The following is a 21,426-nucleotide window of genomic DNA, read 5'->3' on the forward strand; positions in this document are numbered from 1 at the left end:
GTGAACACACGCTGTGTTATGAATGATGACAGATTAACTAGGCTTTTCAAGGAGTGGCCCAGATTCCCTCGTTTACACTACAAGCTATCCCCACATACCAAGCCGATGCCTCAGCTCCTTTACATAAATGTTTGACTTAAGTTTCTTCCTAGAATCGGGCACAAAGTTCTCCACCTCACTCACTCGGGGCTGTGTGTCCAGTGCTTGCTTGTCATTCAAGACCCACCTCCAGGCTCACCTACCTCCCGTGGAGTGACATTTCTCAATCCCTGTTTACAGTCACTCCATAACCAGGCCTCGTGATCACTGAAGGAAGAACTCTGACTCGTTCTCCTCCATGTTTCTCAGCACTTAGGACAATGGCAGATGGCCAATTACCGCTGCATGCCCAGGCCTCCACCATTTGGTAGTATTGACCAAGTGTTAGGCATGAGACAGGAAGGCCAAGCCTTTGAGTTACAACTATGCCCACGAGTCTGGTAAGAGTCAGACTCTCTCTGGGGCTTGCGGTAAACTTTCAAGTCACTGTAATGTGTATGCAGCCGTCCTGTTCAAGCAGACAAATGCTACGCTATGTCATTTAAACACTTTCTTCCACAGCATCCTGCTCTGGATTTGGATCACGTGACCATGTCCTTGGGACCATTTTGAAATAACAGAGCACACTGATGTTTTCTTTCCTTTCAAGATCAAGGGTGCCAGCTATGGTGCTAGCCCCCGTCACTCACCTCAGCCACCTGCTGGGTCCCCACTCTGTGCTGAACCAGCCCCTCCATATTTGTAGCCATGGTGAAGCAAGATCATTAGAGAACCTGTTTGGAAAAATGCAGCAACTTCTATCAGGTGGGAGAAACCAGGCTACGTGAAAAATAGTACTAATCAAAATTCATCGTTGGTGCCATCTGACACGGGCTGTGCCCTCTACAGAAGGCCGAGCCGGCGGGCAGGCGGAGCGTATCTGAGTATGTGGCACCAGCGTGTTCAATCACAAGTACCGAAATTAATTTGTAGAAACATTTCAATTTGGAAACAAAGCCTCCCCTGGTAGACAGAGATGAAGACGACTCTGAAGTTTAATTATCACATCTTCTGGGTTGTAAGGGCTTGGGTCGCCTCTCGGGGAGGTGGGAATTACACACACCTTTTTGGATAGCTCTGTCACCGCAGGCTGGATAAGAAGGTGGCCATATGAGAAAGGTGTGAGATCAATCCTGGACAGAGCGCCAGAGCGCTATCATCAACTGTGCTTCTGTCACTGGTGGCAACCACAGAAGCAAAACCTGCCCAGGTGTCACACACCTCACAGGTACAAAGGCAGACAGCATGGCAGAGAACGGGCTGATGAGGACCAAGCACCCATAAACTTAGTAACTTACAGTTTAAAAGTTCTCAATGAAGAGAGAACCAGATAATCCAGCTCCCTGCTAAGAGGAATAAAATGTAGCTGGGCATGGTGGTGGCGCACAACTGTAATCCCAGAGACTGGGGGCTGAGGCAGGAGGATCTCAAGTTCAAGGCCAGCCTCAGCAACTTGGTGAGACCCCGTCTCAATATAAAAAATAAAAAGGGCTGGGGATGGGGCTCAGTGGTCAAACACCCCTGGGACCAATACAACAAGAAAAAAGATCTGATACCACCATCTGTAAAAACTGAAGAAAATCATTTGATGATCAAAAAGCGTGTCAGCCTGGGTCAGGGTCAGGGTGACTGCTTATGAAGTAGACTCCTGGTCCCTTCTGGTCAGGAGCAGTCCCATGTCCCCCAGCACTTTCCAACAACTCTACCACAGAAAATCCTGGACCAAGGGAATCCCACTAGACTTCATTCCTGGAGAATTCGCTAGGGCCTGCACAGGTCTCTTCTTAACAGGAGAACAAAGCTCTGTGGATTTATTCCCAGGATTCCCACATGAAAACTACACGGCAGCACCACGCGTGCAGTGTACACAGATGCTCTTCCACAGTCACAGACTGGGCCCCCAGAACACGTGACTTTACCAAAGCACTTTCCTGCAGCTCCCACCTGCAGGGCGAAGAGTGTGGGCCTCTGTGACGCTGTTTTGCTCGCTGGCATCTCTCGGGATCGTCCTACCCACTTTTAGCCACTTCTATCATAACTCTCCGTCCGATTATTTTATCTCCAAAATGGAGAGAGAGAAATGACAGCATGAAACTGTGACCAACAAGTATCAAAAGATCTGGCTCTGGCCTTCAGGGTTTCGTCAGAACCCTGTAAGAGCTGCGACACCAGGCCACCAACAGCAGCTTCAGCTCTACTGCGGGGTCAGGTGGGAAGCTGGGGGGTGGGTGGGGTCTGGTGTTCATTCTTTTCCTCCGGAGTTTCCTTCCACCCTTCCCTTCTCCCCCTCCCGTCCTCTCCATCTTTCTTTCTGGGGACTGCATCCAGGGCTCCTGCATTCTCCCAGCGAGCTATAGCCCCAGCCTATTTACTCTTTTAAAAAGGAGCTCATTTTTTTTTAAAGTTTGTTTTTAGAAGGAAAAAACAAAACACAGGGAAACACATTAAATGTTTTTTCATTGCTACAATTTGTTTCCAACTAATAGAGAAGGAGGGAAAAAGCACCCCTTCCCATGCACCAGAAACCTGAATGGTGTTAAAATAAGAAAACCCACAGCTGGCCAGAGGCCACACAGCAAGGTCGCCACACATGGAGCTGCAGCTGGCGACTATCACTTGTTAGATGCTAGCATTGTTTCTAATTGTACTTTGATATAAGAAGTATGTGGACTTGCGTATTTCAACATTCTGAGGGAAATATTAAAGACTATGGAAACAACAATTCTAGAGAAACACTTATCTTTCCGTTAGGTTTCCCTAACAGAAGTGGCTTGATGTTGAAGTTCTGAGTGGAAGTCAATTTTACAGATGACTGCCCAAGATCATGGAGCCTTAGTAACTCAGAAACCTTGATGGCACATTTTAAATTTGCAGGACCAATTAACTTCAGATAGGGTCTGGAGCCCCCAGATAATTCTAAAAGCCAGGGACTATAGATATGAGGCTACAGAAAAGTAGTAGGAACCTGTTTAACTTAGAAAGGGTTCAGTATTCTGAATACTCACGACTGTGATCATCAGTAGTGGTTGTATTTGGGTACTGGGAACTAACTCGGGCTGCTTTACCACTGAGCTATTATTTCCAGTTCTTTTTTGAGCCTGGGTCTCTCCACATTGCTAAGGATGCTTCAGACTTGTGATCCTCCTGCCTCAGCCTCCTGAGTTGCTGGGATCACATGTGCTCCTGCACCTCGATATTTATTGATTATAAAAGTTACAGATATTTTCCCCCTTGGCTCATCTACTTATGTTCTTTAAGGCGTCTTTCCCTATAACCCTGTCCAGGAGCTAGGGATGCAACCCAGGGCCTCACATATGAGATCAGTCCCCAGCCCTTTAAGCTGTCCTCTGACAAACATAAAGATAATAATGATGTTGGGCTGGGGCTGAGGCTCAGAAGTAGAGCATTTGCCTAGCATGTGTGAGGCCCTGGGTTCAATCCTCAGCACCACATAAAAATAAATCATGTGTTCATCTATAAAAAATAAAAAAAGATAATGATAATGCAGAATTTACCAGCATTTTCTTATATAGCTTATACTTTTATGGTTAAGAAAATTCTGTCCTACTGTACAGTTGCATGTTTTCTTATATACAAATGTTAAAGAATTCTTGCTCTGACATTTAAAATTCCCGATCCATCTGCAAATTGATCCTCAAGTTTGATGAGTAAGACTCTAATTTTTAATAGATAATCATTTCTCCAGCACCATGTACTGAACAATATTTTCCTATCTGACACAAATCACATGTCCCTCCATATGTGGACATAATCCAAGGTTCTCAACTTTATTTTACTATTGTTCCACTTATCTTTGTCACCACCATTATCTCATTACAGCAACTTTATAATACATCTTGTCTCTGGAAGGACAAATGTCCCCCGCCAACTTCCTGGGCCATCTCAAATGCCTTTCTTTATACACTTGAATGGAGCCAACTTTTCTTATAGACTTGAACTCTGACAATTTCCGATTTCAGAGTTGGGTTTCTGCCTCTGAAACAGCCATGACCATCATCAACAGAAGCTTTAGAGGTGCTTAAAAAATGAACAAGGAGGAATGTGCACCTATTAGAAAAACAGACACAAAAAGAGAAATTAAAAGAGAAGCTAAGGCCTTCAACATAAAGACTGAAATCCAATCAGAACAGATGTAAGAGATGGTTTCAATACAATATTTTCCTTTTCATTACTTTTTTTTTTTTTTTTTTGGTACCAGGGATTGAACCCAGGGGGCACTTCACCACTAAGCCACATCCCCAGCCCTTTTTATTTTGGAAACAGGGTCTTGATAAATGACTGAGGCTAGCTTTGGACTTGTGATCCTCCTGCCTTAGCCTCCCAAGCTGCTAGGGATCACAGCAGTCACCACTGAACCCGGCCCATTTCATTACTTTTAAAAATGGCATAAATTATATCTTATCTACAGATGTTTCTTTTTCTAGGATATCACAACGAAAGTAGTAAAATTATACGCTTAAGTGATATTAGAAAGGGAAAGGATGTTTAATCCAAGCCCATTCAGAAAAAAGTTTGGGGAGAAGCCTCTCCCTCCAAGAGCTTGTTCACTACAACAGGAAAGGGGATGCTATCAACTAGGGGGTGTCCCCCTTGAAGCAGCTCAAGGAACAGTGGGTTGTGTCTATATGTAGTTTAAAACGTTAGAACAGCATAATCTTATCATTGACATCTGGGGGGAAAAAAAGCCCTGCTATCTTGATGCCACCAACTGAAGAAATAAAGCTTTTAGAGACGACCTCTTGGCTTGTGGATCTATGTAAAATGAGCTTGATGACAAATAGTACTTGATAAGAGATAACTATATACATGACATTACTTATTTAATTTTATACTGGGAATTGAACCCAAGGGTGCTTTACCCCTGAGCTACATCCCCATGGTACACACCTGTAATTTCAGCAACTTGGAGGCTAAGTTAGGAGGATCATAAATTTGAGGCTAGCCTCAGCAACTCAGCAAGACCGTGACTTTTAAAAGAAAAATAAAAAGGGCTGGGGATTTAGCTCAGTGGTAAAGTGGCCCTGGGTTCCCAACCCCCCCCAAAAGAGCATGATAGGCATCATAAACTTACAGGTTAGCAGTTACCTATTCAGCTCCCTAATCTTCAAAGATCACATCCACACACAATAATGTTCCTAGAAAAGAACCCAACTAGTTTCCAAAAAAGATTTAGTATCTTAGGTTAAAAATTGATCCAAAAAAATCTTCCTCCAACAGTTTTAAACTCAGTCCAACTACCTTCAGCAATCCTTACTAAGGAACAGCTATTAACTAGCAATGAGCTGACTGCTGAGAAGCAGCAAGAACAGCAAAAGAACAAGGAGTCCTCATCCGTGATGAACTTGAGGGTACCAAGAACATCTCTGCAAGGCTGACAGTCTCTAGGAAGAAGCATCGCCCTCTGCCCCTGGGAGCCAATGACACAGTGCTAGGAGAGAGGGCTAGACCAGCACTGAAGGAAGGGTGGAAAAGCAGCAAACAGAGAAAGGGAGGAGCTCTAAGCAGAGCGGGCAGCTCATTCACACCTGGCAGGTAGGTCTGAAGGAGGATGGAGGTCTGAGCAGCAGCAGGCCTCCTGCTGAGGAAGGACAGGAGACGGGAGTGGCAGAGAATCAGTAGTTCAGCCAAGGAACCCGTGTCTGCATATGCAGATGCCTGCACCCAGCAAAGAAAAACACGAGGCTGATTAGGAAGCAAGGGCATCCGCCAAGGCTCAACATGAAGGAGGTTCTTAAGCTTAACTTGAACTAATGAGTAGCACAAGAAGGACACCCGGACACAGAACACAAAACAAAGTCAAGGGCTAGGGTGATGCAGTGGCAGAGCACCTGCCTAGAAGTCACTCCCAGTACTGCAAAACAAACCAACACCAAGCCTGTACCAAGGGCCACAGAATGACGGCGGAACACTGTGACCAGAATGACCCCTTCCAGGCTCCCAGGGACAGCCGAGGAAACCCTACAGGCTTGGTAGAGGAGGGCGCCAGACCTCAATGCAGTGACACCTGGGCTCCCGCTGGGGACACCTGAATCTCCACTCAGTGGCCAGGACAGCCCAGCTGTGCTCTCCCCGGGCAGGGCCAGGAGTCGGTGTCCCCATTAATAAAGTCCCTAGTCTTCATTGATAAGTGCATGAGCCGTCTTGGCCTCACAATCAACTGACTGAAATGTCCCTATTTATGGACTGTGTGTCCCTGGTCACACAGCATTCAGAAAGCACACTGTCTGGGAATTCTCTCCTCTAAACAAGTGTCCTGGACTCCGAGGCTCAGGCACAAAGCCAAAACATGCAAGGCACAGCGGCTACCACGGAGGGGACAGCACCACTTGTACTTTCTAAAGGGGGAAAAAAAAAAAAGGCAGTAGCCCAAACTGTAAAATGTGTATTATAATTAGGACTAGGCGCCTCATTTTAGCATAAGATCCACGTGAGATTTAATTATACGTGTATTATATGGAAACACCAAGAGCATTTGTAGTTCACTGTTAAGTTGTGCAACGGAGCAAAAATAAAAAACGCTGAATTAGGACAAAAATCTCGGATTTTTTATATTTGTTTTTGGTGCCAGGGATTGAACTCAGGGGTGCTTAATCCCTGAGCCCCGTCCCCAGCCCTTTTTCTATTTTATTTAGAGACAGGGTCTCAGTAAGTTGCTTAGGGCCTTGGTAAGTTGCTGAGGCTGGCCTCCAATTTATAATCCTCTTGCCTCAGCCTCCCGAGCCCCCAGGGATTACAGGCGTGTGCCACTGGGCTGGGCTGTGTTTACAATTCAGTGGCATTAAGCATATTCACACTGTGGTACAGCCATCCCTGCCACCCATCTCCAGCTTCACAAATATTTTAAAATATAACTATTCACAGAATACTAGATATGGAATTTCTCAATAGGTGTTGAGTATTCAGTATAATTTAATTACCCTGTAATTGTCAGAAGCCTTCGTGAGACAATAAAAATTGACCAACTTGGATAGACAGGAACAAAATGAGAAATACGTAACCCCAGACTCGAAATCCTAGATCAAAACTTGAAATAGGAAATAAAAATCTAGTGGCAGGTTAACAGAATACAAATATTTATCAACAGAAAAAAAAATTGCTCACGGGGATGCCTCTGAGTTCAAGTTCAAGTACCACATCCTTTCATCAAAACTGTAACTTTTGGACTCAAAGATGACCTGGCCTTTGGGTCACGGGCTTTCTGGCCCATTGTGCCCCTCCAGGGGACACTTGTGAGAAGGCCAGCAGTGGTCAGTGGGTGCTGAGGAGGAGGTGGGGTAAGGAGGGAACGGCAGGGAAGAGGAGCCACTGTCACCTACCTGGAGTCCTCTGCTACCAGGACAGTTTTACAGTTGTCTGCCTGGAGACTTCTACAGTAAGTCACTGTACCCTGGAGGATTCTTTCTATCCTACCAAGAGCCAAGAGCCAGCGTAACATGGACTCTTCACTTCTCTCCGTGCGAGTCAGGGCTGGATGGAGGGAGGGAGAGCAGGGAGGACCTCGTGGCTTTGTGGAAACCAGGCACGATTTACCCTGTGGCAGGCCTTGGGAGGAGGCTATATTAGTCCCACCTACCAGATGGAAAAACTAAGCCTCACAAACCAATCGATTTAAAGTCATCCAGGGTGGGGCTGAGGTGGGGCGCTCTCCTAGCATGCACGAGGCACTGGGTTCCATCCTCAGCAACACATCAAAATAAAGATTGTGTGCACCAAAGACTAAAAAATAAACATTAAGAAAAAATTAAAAAGAAAGTCATCCAGCTAGCAAAGCAGGAGGGGAGGAGTCCAACTCATACCTCTGACTCCAAGAATCACAAAAATCCCCCTCGATCCTATGCCCTTCAAAACGATTTTTCCAAAAAAGAAAAATCAAGGAGGAAATGCAAAATAAAAGTGACAGGCAGCCAGTTAATTATCTAAGGGAATGAACTAAAGGTACGTCATTTAAAAACCGATTTACACAACTACTGATTCCTAAATACGCGAGTTAGGCTCCAGGACTGCTGACCAGAAATTTCAGACCCAGCTCCACTCTGGGTGTACCCTGACAGTTTATCAGGCACTTGAATAAAACCTTGCCCATATGGTAATCACTGCGACATGCAAATACGAAGCCCACAAATTATTAACAGTCTGATCAGTGCCCACCAACTGAACACACGTGTAAACACCACTCAGATCAGAAAACATTACCAGCACCCAGATGTCCCGGGTATACCCCAGGTCCACTGGCATTAACATCTTTCTCCTCCTGACTTCTAATTTCCATGGGTTCATTTTGCTTGGTTTTTGAGCTGGATGTAATACATATCTGCCTTTTTTTTCTTTTTCTTTTTTTTTTTTTTGCGCTCAAGGTGATTTGTGTGATGACCATGAGTGGTTAATCCATTTTCATTACTATATAGTATTCCGGTACATGTGACTACGCCACGATCTTTTCATCTACAACTGTTAGACATTTTGATTGTTCCTAGCATGGAGCTCTTATGCTCACTCCTGTGAACATTCTCATCCATGCCTTGTGATGTCCTGCCATCCTCTGTGCATTTACAGTTTTTCCTCATTTTCACCCTTTGTTTTGGTTTGGGTGCTGGGAACTGAACCAAGGGCCTCCCATGTGTCAAGCACGTGCTCTACCAACTTCATCCCAAGTCTTTTACTTTTAAAAACTGTCCTGCACATCTTCAGAAAAAGAAACATACATCATAAATTTAAATTTTAATCTCTTAAAAATTCTGTACTAAGTATATCAACAAACACACTCTAATTACCAGCCTTTTTAGTTGAGGACTGACATACTTTGACATCTCCTTGGTAAAGCAATTAAAAGGTGACTTTTTTCAATAATTCCAAGGTATTCACCTCATCAACCTGGTTAAAAAAAAAAAAAAGGGTGTTGTTGCAGAAGCAATGGGAGAGCCACGGGGAAAAGGCAACATGAGACCAGTTCCAGGGCCAGCCAGACTCAGCTCTGTCTCAGAGAGCTGCCGGCCCCAACAGGCAGCTGCTGGATGTTCCTAAGGGGCGTGTGTGGGCTGCTGGTAGGAAACTAAGGTCTCCTGCACAGATCCATCAGCATTCATGTGAAAACCACCCAGCCCTCCAGTTGGAGTCTCGTCCCATCAGCCTCCCTCCTCCTCTCTCCAGCGACTATCCTGTTTTCCAGAAAATGGTGTCCTTTTGTACACTTGAAAATCTTGGAACAAAATTGTTTTACAGATTAGTATTTCTAAAGTTACAATCCTTGGGATTGCTGTCAGTAACTGTGGAATAAAATGTTTCACCTCCTGTTAAAGGGCTTTAGGCCTCGTATTAGCAGGAAGCACTTGTTATTACCTCTTAAAAATAAATAATAATCATGCTCTGCCCCCAAGGCTGGTTTGTATCAATAAAGGCTTCCAAGAGTCTGGGAGGACAGCTGAGGTCTGAACCAACCTGCTGCCTTCATACCCCAGCAGCTGCCCATCACCCCCCTATACTCCCAGGCTCCCAGATGCCAGGGCCTCAATCTGCTTCCACCTCCTTTTAACAAAGGTCCATGCCAAGGCCCTGACCTAGGCTTCCATCCCCTCGGCCCACGCCCTCCTCATCAGCGGGCACTGCTCCCCACGCAGCCAGCCCCAGACCTGCTCTGCCATCTGCACTCCAGCACTCAGGTACTGAGGACAAGAGAGTACCTGCCAGAGGTAGGTGACAAAGGGACACAAGATAATACAGGACAGGGAATGACAATCTTAGCCTCTAGGCAAGTCAGGTTGGAGGCAAATAAACCTCCATGAATCAAGAGGAACCTCATTTTTCAGGGTGAGAGGAGTGTGAACACATCCTTCATGTTAAAGGTGATGAGCGCACTTGGAGGGAACTGCGCTGTTGAAGGTCCTTACAAGCAACAATAAAGCACAGAGAGACCAAAATCTTGTGGAGGACTCTGCATCAGGCTTGAGGGAGGACTCGGTGAACTCTAAGAGCACTTCCTGCGCAGACCCGCGCCACCCTTCAGATCCCCCCACGCAGAGCTTGCTGAGGGACGCCCACTCCAGGAGACGCTTGGGAGCCAAAAATCAGCCTCCAGTACTCAGGCAGGGGAGTCAGTGCACACTCCCAAAGGGGACTCTCCACAGAACTTGGAGACACTCAGGCACCTGGAGACAGGAGACCAGTGGGTTCAGGTCAAAGTTAAAAGTGGGGTCCTTGTACACAGGCCACTTCCCTTGTTTTCAAGGTCATCTGGTCAGCCTTTGCCCCACCCCCAGTCCCAGGGTTGACTTCCTACTTCTCAGGTTACAAATAGGGAATGTAAGTGTCTGGAAGAGGCCACAACCCAAGATTCTGGAAGCAGGTCTTCCTGGCCTCCTCAGCCCAAGCTCTTTGCCCTGGACCACACTGTCCCTCGACACTCTGAAGACCAGCTTCTAAACCCTTCAGCTGGTGCCCAGTGGCCCACTCTGAAGTCCCAGCTTCCTAGGAGACTGAGGCAGGAGAATCACTGGAGCCCAAGCATTCAAGGCCAGCCAGGTAGCACAGTTGCAGGTAGGGGTTTTCTTTGTTTCTATAAAGACATGATCACGAAAAGAAATCATCAACGTCATCATGAACACAAGTACTGAAAGCAATAAATACATAATTTAAGCTGTGTGCAGTGGCACCTGCCTGTAATCCCAGAGACTCAGGAGGCTGAGGCAGGAGGATGCAAGTTCAAGGCCAGTCTCAGCAACTGAGACCCTGTCCCAAAACAAAAAATAAATAGGACTCAGTAGTAAAATCCCCTGGGTTCCATCTCCAGTACCAAAACAAAAAGAATGAATGAAACTTAATGGTATAAAACAATATATAATATTTTTAATTAAACCATCAGTTCTTCGGTTACCCCGAGTAATTAATTCAAGGAATCAAGTGTTGAACAAATGACAATCAAAATTCCTTGAACAAGATGTAAAAGAAACATACAAAAATAAACTATTAAATAAAACTATGGCTGTTTTTGTTTGAAAAAATTGTTATTTAAAATTTATGTGTTATGTAAAATAAGAAAACATAATACAAATGTTCTATTTACCAGACTTTCTGGTAGAAGCTTAACATACATTCTGCAGCTTTTAAGCTTGGGTAGCCAATTAAAAGGTGATTTTCAATAATTTTATTGCATGAAATTAATTTACTTTTGGAAAAATAAATATTTATAATTTGGCTACAGAGACTTTCAACTCCAACTCTGTAAAACTACTAAAACTTGTTCCCTGCTGTGATAAAGAAAAAAATGACTGAAATTTTTTACTTCAAGAAAATGATATTAGCTTGGTGCTTTTTCTTCAAATGAATTAAATGACACAATTATATATGGGTTATTTGTTCACATATGAATTTACTAATTCTCATGTAATTAAACTTATGATTCAATTAATAAACTGTTTCCGACCTTAAAAAAATAAAAATAAATCAACAAATAGGGAAAAAGGATTTGAATGGGTCATCTCATCTGTAATGACATCTCTGAGTGGTGGCCTATGAGTCAAGAACCACTTCTTAAATGCATCCAAATACCCTGAGAGACATTTTATTGCTGGGAGTGCTAATTGAAATAGCACATAAAAAGGTAAAAGGTCCCCTTTAACAGGCAGCAGCTTAGTTATTGGTGACATCATAAAATAAACCAAACGTGCCAGGGATTTGCTAAGTGCTGGATAGGTAAAGGTGACTCCGTCAGGTACTCCTCCTCTCAAAGCTTAGAGTGTGGTCAGAAGGCATTAAACCTAAGAAGACATTAAACAATCACATAATGGAGTGTGTAATGACAAAGTGAGATAGAGGCTACAAAGAAAGGGACACAATATAAAGCAAAAGATCTGATCTAGACTGGCAGTGGCAATCAGGGAGGACTTCCCTGTAGGGGAGGCTTTTCTGCTTAAGCAGAGATCCGCAAGACAAGGAGTCCAGGAAAGAACCAGAGGGGCAGGCTTCTGAGTATTTCACGGTGAAGGCCCTGCAGGTCAGAGGGTAGGGCAGAAGGTCAGCCACCCTGTCGAGGAAGCAGAAGGTAGGCCAGGGTGTCTGGAGCAAAGGAATACAGGAAGGCCTCTACATTGCATGGGTTCTGAATTAGGCTAGGCTCCTAAGAGTCCTGTGAAGTACTCCCTAATTTGTTAGCACTATTTTGTCCCATACTTTGTTTTCAATATAAACTTGAACTTGATGCCACACCTAGCTGAACAAAAGCATCCAATCTCAGTGTTCCGACCAGAGCGTCTGCTCCAACACCACACCACCTATAAATTTCATTGCTGATATCCCTTAACTAGTCCAAGGTCTATAAAGTCAACCACTGCTTCCTGACAACCACCTCCAACTTTTTAACTGAGTTTTAACTATGTTTCAGGCACTTTTCTGAGCTCTCCACTTACATCAACTCATTTAATCCCCAATTCCAGACAGAATGTCTTATTATTGTTCAGACAAGGACACTGAGGCTCAAAAGTAACCTCTAGGCGCAACCACACTGCTAGTAAGTGTTGAGCTGTCAGCCCCAACACTTAGTTTTGCCTAAAGCCGACTTTGCATCTGTACCTACACGAGGCGACTGTGTCAGAGACGGTGGCAATTCATACACGGGACCATGTTATCCATACGTGGGGATTTAGCCACCTCTGTATCCCCCTGCCTGGGGGATGAGTGGGGCTCAGCAAATATCTGCCCAACTGAAGACGGACAGAGGGGGCTGGCAAAGGATGTGAACCCGAGGTAAAGTGACTTCCTAGGGACACTTTCCCTGTCTCTTATTGTCAAACTGCAGACGTTCTGCATTACCCGGCGGCGACAGTCACAGCCTCTGGCCTGGGGTAGAGGGGGATCACAGGACAACGACCTATCTCCAAGCACCTTCCAGCAGGCCTGGCCGGCCCTCCAAGGCCCCGCAGCTCCTGTGGCTGGCGACCCACCGGGCGCCTCCATTGGAACCGGGCACCCTCACGGTGCAAGCTGAGCCAGTGCCCGGGCCTCCAGCTCCTCCTCCGGGTCCCCTGGGGGTGTGTTCGTCTAACTGTCCTCCCACCCGACCGGCGGTCCTGCGGGTGGCGCCCAGAACTTCGCTGCCCGCTATCCCGAGCCCGCGGAGCCCGGCGCCCCGCACTCGCCTCCCCAGCCCCACGCGCCCCACTCCGGGCGGCTGGGGACAACACGGCCACTCTACAGCCCTCGAGCCCCGCAAACCAACCTGGGAAGGGCGGTGGGGTCCGGCCGGTCAAGCGCGCCCATTCTCCCCGCTGGACCGACCACCAAACTGAGCCTCGGACAGCGGATTCGCCCAGGGCAGGGCCCAAAGCCCGCGCAGGAGCCCCGACAGGTGTCCGGCTTCGGAAACGCTGTCCCCACGAGGCCGCGCCGTGGACTCCAGACGCTTCATCACCTTTTCTACTATTGTTCCCCGCCACCCGCGAGCGACGCGTTCCGGGCATAGGGACGACGCGCTCCCCGCCCCGCCCCGCCCCGGCCGCGCCCCCCGGCGCCCCGCCCCCGGCCCCGCCCCCGCCGCCCGGGCCTCACGCCGCGCCCCGGCCTCTGCTCCCGCCCCGCCAGGGCGCCCGCGCCCCCCGGGGGAACGCCCTCTCCCGCCAGAGCCAATCATCAGAGCCTCGGGGGGGCGGCGCCGCAGCCCCGGCCCTCCTATCGGAGCACCCATAGGTCAACCCCGCTGTCACTCAGGAGGTCGCGGCCCGCACCCGCCTCCCTCCTTTTCCTCCACCCTCCCGTTCATAAAAAACGGCGGTTGGGCCGCGGCGACCGCCAACTGCAGGCGGGAAGCGGAGGGGCGAAGAGCCGGGGAGCGAGGGAAGGAGGGACTGCAGGGAGGAGGAGGAGAGATGGAGGAAGAGGAGGAGGAGGAGGGGAGCCCGGCCCAGCCGGAGCTGTCTCCATCGGGAACAAAATGGCGGCGCTGGCGGAGGGCCAACTGTGAGGCGGGGCCGCGGCCATTCCCCCTCCGCCCCCACCCTCGCGCCGGCCGGGCCGGTCAGGGGGAGCCCGCTCGCTCCGCTCGGCCGCGGGCGGGGAAGGGAGGGGAGCGGCCCGGCCCACTATGCAAAGCGGCGGGCGCCGCCGCCGCCGCCACCGCCCCGTGGCAAAGGTAAAAGGGTCGAGTTCAGCAGCCGCCGCCGCCGCGGCGCCTCCATGTCCGCGCGCCAGGCCCGCCCCCTCCGCCGCCGGCCCGAGCCCGCCCCGACCCTCCGTTCAGTTTTACCTCAGGATGGGGCGCCAAAGCGGCCTCGAAGCAGGTCCCGTGTCTGCGGCGGGCGGCCCCCGGCGCGGAGGGCAGGGCGCGGGGAGGCCCGGCTCCCGGCGTCGGCGGATGGCGGGAGCCCGGGGGCCGCGGGCTCGCGGGGCAGCAGGCGGGAGAGGCGAGACGCCGCGGTGGGAGCGGGGGCGGCGGGGGCGGGCCCGAGGGCGCCGCCGGGGTCGCGGGGCCGGGGGGGTTTGTTATTGTTTTTGTCAGTGAAAGGTCAGAGTTCGTGACCCCGGTGCCGCCGCCGCCGCCGCCCGCGCGCTGGTAGGAGGAGGGCGAATGTTCTTCTTCCTCTTCCCAGCGCCAGCCTCGCCGCGGCGGCGGGGGGCGGGCGAGCACGCGATTGGCTGAGGCGCGCGCGCGCACCGGAACGCCGCGGCCGGCGCCCGGTCCATCCGGCCCGCGAGCGGCGGGCCCCGGCGGCTCCTCCCGGGCTCGGCGGCGGCGGGCGGCCGGGGAGCCTGCCGCTCAGACCGCGCGGCCGCCCGGGGTCCCGGGCCGGTCAGGGGAGGAGCCCGCGGCCGCCGCGCGCCGTTGGGCGGCCGGGCGAGGACCGCGCTCCCTGGCATCGCCGCCCCCGGGCGCCCCGCGGGGCTCGCCGGGCGGCCCTGGTGGGAGCCGCGGGGCCCCGAGTGGCGCGGCCGAGTCCGCGGAGGCGGGCGGCCGGAGGGGCGTCCCGGGTGGACGGGGCGCGCTCTGGGCCTCGCTCGGTGCCCGCGTCTTTTGTGGCGATTTAAAGGTGCCCGGCCCAGAGCGCGCCCGTGGTGTCCGAGCCAGGCCTCGTGGGCAACGCCCCGCACCTGCGTGGGTTTTTTTTTTTCTTGTTTTTTCAAAGCGAACCTCGCGGCCGAGCCTGCGCAGTGCGCGCCCCGCCCCTCCCTGCGCGATCGGGACCCAGGAAAGGGGGAGGGTGTGCGCAGAGCAGCTTTGACGACAGCGGCGACGCTGCCCAAGGAAAATGTCGCGATCTGCCGCCTCTCGGGTCGTGGGGCTTGGGTTTGGGCTTGGCTCTTGTAGGTCACAGCTTTGACTGGCTTGGGAAGACGCGGGCACTTGTCCCCCATGTCCCCGAGTGTCCAGTCTCCCCTTGCCTGGATCACCAGGCTTCTGCGGGCTGCGGGTCCTGATCGATTTCCTCCCCTTTTCTTATTAGGAATAAATACTCCAAGATGACTGTTCTTAGACGGTACCTCTCTCGACTTTTTCAGGGTGATTCCTACTTTGATTTTGTCCATGATCTTAAAATACTTTATTTAAAATATTTGAAAATATTTCTATCTTAAAAGGTTTCTCTTTGGTAGAAGGTGTTTTCAACACACCTGTTTCCCTTTCCACTCTGTTGTCACCTTGCAAGGTGCAGGAAAGAGCTATATTCCTTCTTTTTTTTTTTTAAGAGGATTTTTTAATACTTATTTTTCAGTTTCCAGTGGACACAAATCTTTATTTTGCTTTTATTTGTATGTGATGCTGAGGATCGAACCCAGCGCCCCTCGCATGCCAGGCGAGCGCGCTACCGCTTGAGCCACATCCCCAGCCCAAGAGCTGTATTCCTAATATCGAGGTGACCCACACTGCATGGAACTGGAAGGGGCCTGGAGAGAATCCGGTGAAATCCTCTCTGGCAGGGAGATGTTTCCTATTTTATCAGGGAAGTGGGTGAGAACCCAAAAGGGTAAATGTTGTACCTAAGGTAACACAATATTTGCATGGGAAGTCCTTGTAGACATGGACTGCTTTGTGCACTTTTTCCAAAAATAAAAATTTAATGCTAAGTAGGCCTAGAGATGTGTGAAAATCCATAACAGGTTATCACAGGAACCTAGGGTGTTTTTTTTTAAATCTAAACAGTAATGAATGTTTCAATGACTTATGATTTTCTAATCTTTTCCCTTAATACTCTGTAGCTTTCTGAATGAAGCACTCTGTATAAAGATGCATTCTCTTGAGGTGCAGGAACTTGTACAGAGAGGTTCCATGTCCTGCCCAGGGTTGCAGATACCTCAGTAAAGCCAGGGCCCTGGTGTACCCTTATGGTGTTAAATTTGCAGTGAATCCGCTCACCTGATTGCCACATTTGCAGTAGTATTCAGGTAGGGCTCATAACAACCTTGATTGACTTGGCCATCTTTCCTTGCAGACAGATGCACGTGTGCATGCACCCAGGGGCTGTGTGCTCCCTTAGGGCTGCACTGGGCTAATGCTTTAATTGGCTTTATAATTCTTAATAGGCTTTGTAGGCACACAAAAAATGCACGTTGGATTGTGCTGGCTGCATTTGCCTTTTCCTGAGCTCATTAGAAGCATCTGCATTTCCAGTACTTTTAACATTGCTTGACCAGCCTTTAAGGGACTCTTGACTGGGTGCCCCTCTGAATTGCCAGGTCCCCGGGGTTCTGAAGCAGGGCCTGGCTTCAGCACTTTGCTGAGCATCACGGGTAATTCTGTGCTCTCCAGGCCTGCACTGCTGATTTCATTGCACACATGTGTGACAAAACAAACCGCCACCCAGAGATTGTTTATTTACAGGGACAGGAGCTGGGGGTGGGGGGTGATCATGCATCTAGCTGCACCTGCCCACACCGTGAGCCCCGGATGGGGATGTGCTGTTCCCTTTGTCCCTGCCCTCACGTAGACCTGGTGCACAGTGGAAAGGAGGGGCTATGAGTGCTTTTCCTAGCAGCAGTGTGTGACAAACGGACAATATTTATATTGTCCCTATATTTACAGAGGAACTTGGCAAAAAACAGGTTCTCGAGCTAGAATGTGAGCTCTGGCTCCTTGCACAGAACTCTGTGGGTGACACTCATCTGCCCCAGCTGTCCCCAGGGCAGGTCTCTTTCAGTGTGTTCCGTGGTCAATAATTGATTGGTTTTTCCCTGTGAACTTGAGAGCAGGAAGTATCACAGTTTCATTTTTTACCTAGCACAGTGAACATGCCTATTTACCATCCAACATTATTGTGCATTGAAATTTAAATAATATATGTTGACTCCATGACAATCAAATTTTAATTAAACAATAGTTGTAGATGCACAAAATTTTTCAAATTATTGCGCAGAGATCTGATGTTAAGAAAACTAATAAACGATGCTTTTCCTTTCTCAAGATAAATTAATTGCTGACTTTTGTATCCTAGATGGGGAAGGCTTAATCGTTGCCTTTGTAATGACCACGTATAAGGACTTTATCACATCTCCTGTAAAAGTTCATGCTTTCTTATCTAGGGTGACCATTTTCTCAGACTTCTCTTTGGATCGCTTATATAATTATTTCCCACTTGTGAAATAAACATTTAAACCTTACACAGTTGCTGTCAACCCTTTGATTTTTTTTTTCTTGAGACTGGAATGGGGGCAGGCGGAAGCTGTGGTCCCGGATTGCACATTCCTGACACTTACCCATGATCCCGTTTAATCTTGCTGTAATCTCACGAAGTAGTCGGCATTATCCTGTTTTTACAGCTGAAGAGGCCGAGGCCTGAGCAGGGAGGGTGACTGACACGAAGTCACGTGCTCAGCAAACAGCGGAACATTTATTAATAGTCATTTCTGTCCTCGAGGACTCTGAGGAAGAAAGCCCTGTTCTGCCCACGTCCGTGTCTCTGTGCAAGTCAGTCCCATCAGGCCACTTGCAGAGGGCTCAGAGAGACTCATGTCCCTGGGGTGGCCAGGTGGCTCTGGAGTGCATTCCCTATTCCTGTCTGAGTTGCCTTCTCTGAGACTCGGGCCCCTTTAAGCTGGGGGCTTCCTGCACCTGGAAGAAGTGTTCCTTGCAGTTGCCCTGGGCAGGGTCATCCTGGTCTGTTGGAGGAGGCCTCCATCTTGAGGGTCTGATGGCAACTTCAGATTATATTTTCAGCAAGGTGCATCTGCACTGGGCCCTGTTTTTAGAACACGGGTGGTTCTGAAGGATGCTCCTTGTTTTGAAATGTTGTGTAACTAGGAACTCAATCTTGAGGGCTGGCAGGTGGGGGGAAGCGTTCCCCTGTTGAGCACGTGGATGCCAGCTGTCCTGTTTTCTGTAAAGTGTCTTGTCCCCAGCCAGGCCTGCATCTGAGTCCCCAGCCTCTTGTAGTTTTTCTTTCCAGAGAATAACCCCGCTCCCTGCCAGGTGGAGGGTGGGCAGTCCCTAATCTGGAGGTGAAGTGCTAGGGATCTCAGTCTCATGTCTCTTTCCTTCCGCCTTCAGTCCTGTCCTGGTCTTCCAGGACATCTGGGCCTCGTTTGGAGCCTCTTCAAAAGCAGGGCCCCTTGTGCGTCTCATTGGGTGATGGGTGATGGGTGCTTAACCGCTGAGCCACATTCCCCAGAACTTTTCTGTGTTTCAAGTTAGGGTCTCGCTGAGTTGCTTAGGGCCTTGGTAAGTTGCTGAGGCTGGCCTCCATCTTGCAATCCTCCTGCCTGAGCCTCCCAAGTTGCTGGGATGACAGGTGTCCGTCACTGCACCCAGCAAGAAAAGAAAATCACTTTTAAACCAATTACCATCTTGCAGTTCCAGGAGCTGAGTTAGGTAAGTCTCGGGTCCCTCATGGTCGCAGTGACAGTGGCTGGAACTGGAGTGATGGGCAAGACTCCCTTCTAAGTCTGGGGTTGATGTTCTCATGGGAACACCTGCCTGCCTATACAGGGCCTCTCCACGTGGACTGGGCTTCTCCACAGCACAGCAGCTGCATGCCAGAGTCAGGAGGCCAAGGCGGGAGGATCACAAGTTTGAGGCCCATCTGGACCACTTAGTGAAGCCCTTTTTGTCTCCAAAAATAAAAAGGGGATGGGGATGTAGCTTTGTGATAGAGGGCTTTCCTCACATGTGCAAGGCCCTGGGTTCAACCCTTAGTACCACAAAAATAAAAGAAGACTGGGGATTCAGCCCAGTGTTAAAGTTCCCAAGGTCAACCAAAAAAAAAGTGTCACAAGAAAAGAAAGTGGGGGCTGGGGATGTGGCTCACCCCTGTAATCCCAGTGGGTCAGGAGGCTGAGGCAGGAGGATGGAGACTTCAGAGCCAGCCTCGACAACTTAGCAACTCAGGGAGACCGTGTCTCTAAGTAAAATACAAAAATGAGGCTGGGGATGTGGCTCAGTGATCGAGTGTCCCCGAGTTCAATCCTGGTACCAGAAAAAAGAAAACAAAGTGGCATTTTTATGATTTAGCCCCAGAAGTTACATAGTCACTTCCTCTGCTTGTTACCTGTTGAGGCCATCGCCAAGGTCTGGCGGGGCCCAAGGGAAGGGAATGTATATGCCACACTAAGCAGGAGTGACGGTGCCACATGGAACGTGCAGGAGGGCATCCAAGTGGCATCTGAGTGGCAGCGTTGACTGTACCCGGGGACAGTCTGTAAACGGAAGAGCAAGGGGCTTCCTAACACTCAGGCCTGACCTTGTCCCCAACTTGAAAGCATCTTAAGGCCCCCGGAGTCTGCTAATAACTGGAGGATAAGGTCAGTGGCCCCAGATGGCCTTTCCAGTGTCACCACTGTCGTGACGTCTGCGTCTGGCCATTCTGAACCACTGCAGTCCCCGAAGAGGCCACACGGAGGCCCGTTCCTGAACCCCGTCCTCCTGCCCTCTGCCCCCCCTCTCCAGTCCCCTTTCGCTGTGAGTCGAGGCCCAGCTCAGAAGTCACCCTGAGGACTGCTCCTGACCTGCCTCAGGTCCCCCCAGTCACTGTCCCCCTGCCCTGTGCTCTTTCCCTGCGCTTCCAGCCGTGACAGTGCGCAGTTCAGACTTCCCACGAAAGCTGCTGCAGGCCACCGATCACCAGCCGGTGCTTGGCACGACGTGGAGCCTGGCGTCACTGTCAGAATGCACCTGGTTACACAGTGTCCCATGGCGCCCTAGAATTCTCAGAGTATGCACGCGGCACTCAGCCACCGGCCACCCTCTTCCTGCAGAGCTGCCCGGGGACTCCCAGCCCCCGGGGCAGGCCCTGGCCCTCCTGGAGGGCAGCATCCGGGTCCCCACATCAAGGTGATTCCTACACAGAGGGTTCAGCTGGGGCTTAGGTAATCAGCGCTGCCCGGAACCAGGAAACTCCGTGTTTATGTCACCGTGTGTCTGTGTCAGCTGGGGGAGTCAGTTCCTGGAATAACTGACCATGAATGGCCTTTCAGACAAGGAGGGTGGCAGCTGTGTGGCGGGCGGGGACCATGGCTGTCTTGACACATCCACACGGTCCCCAGGTACTGCTGACAGGCAGCACAACTCCCGGGTCCATTTGGTGACAAGCAGAGAGCACTGTAGATACTCAGTCTCCCCCACCCCTGTGCCCATCCTGCAGAAGCTCCTGAGCCGCTGGGGCTCTGGAGGCTGAGGCAGGAGGATCGTGAGTTCAAGACCGGCCTCAGCAACAGCGAGGCCCTAAGCAACTCAGCAAGATAGGGCTGGGGACGGGGCTCACTTCCTGGGATTACACCACCGAGCACCACCATAGCCAGCGGGACCCCGTCTCTTTAAAAAATAAATAAATAAAATATATGTGCTTCGGGTTTTAAATTTCCAGCTGCCCAGGAGCAATGCAGGTAGGTCTGGCATATATAAATATATAAAAATAGAGCTTTATTTTTTTATCATATTGAAATAGTATTATGTGTATATTTTAGTTGTAGATGGACACAACACCTTTATTCTGTTTATTTTTATGAGGTGCTGAGGATCAAACCCAGGGCCTCGCACATTCGAGGCAAGTGCTCTACCACTGACCCCCAACCCCAGCCCAAAATAGTATTATATTTCATAATATATTCAAGTAGCATTGCACTAGTTACATATTACACAATAAAAGGTGTACTGTGGTTTGGGGTTGATAATGAAATGCACAATTTAGGCCTAGGGCCATGTTTATCATGACTTTGGAGGGGAAGGAATTCACATTGTAGGTGTCAGAAAATTGCTTAGAATACGAAGACTGCTCATGTGAGCAGCTCAAGAGACACCCTGGGGAGCAGCCCTGATGTCGGTGTTGCTCTTAGCTAGGCCCAACTTTGCCAATTGTGACCCCAGAAAAATGCCCTAATGCTTCTTGTCCCCAGCTTCCTCATCTGCAAAATGGGCATAAC

At 49.7% G+C, this 21,426-nt stretch overlaps 1 protein-coding gene across 7 annotated transcripts in view; it reads right to left on the bottom strand.

Moving 5' to 3' along the window:
• Nr2c2 (nuclear receptor subfamily 2 group C member 2) overlaps positions 1 to 14,661 on the bottom strand; it is a 65,458-nt gene extending 50,797 nt beyond the window's left edge. For 3 of the 7 annotated variants that reach the window (XM_026383082.2, XM_026383081.2, XM_026383088.2), the window contains exons 1-2: positions 14,330 to 14,661; positions 729 to 812 (exon numbers count right to left, since the gene is read on the bottom strand). In XM_026383082.2, coding sequence (XP_026238867.1) covers positions 729 to 788 — 60 coding nt within the window. In that variant the 5' untranslated portion in view covers positions 789 to 812; positions 14,330 to 14,661. Of the gene's footprint in view, positions 1 to 728; positions 813 to 10,420; positions 10,474 to 13,306; positions 13,531 to 14,329 lie in introns of those variants that run through there. The other 4 variants (XM_026383086.2, XM_026383083.2, XM_026383084.2 and 1 more) reach the window with 4 other exon arrangements.
• Between the last annotated feature and the right edge of the window lie 6,765 nt (positions 14,662 to 21,426).

The sequence above is a fragment of the Urocitellus parryii genome, chromosome 16 (assembly GCF_045843805.1).
Source record: "Urocitellus parryii isolate mUroPar1 chromosome 16, mUroPar1.hap1, whole genome shotgun sequence".
Classification (NCBI taxonomy): domain Eukaryota; kingdom Metazoa; phylum Chordata; class Mammalia; order Rodentia; family Sciuridae; genus Urocitellus; species Urocitellus parryii.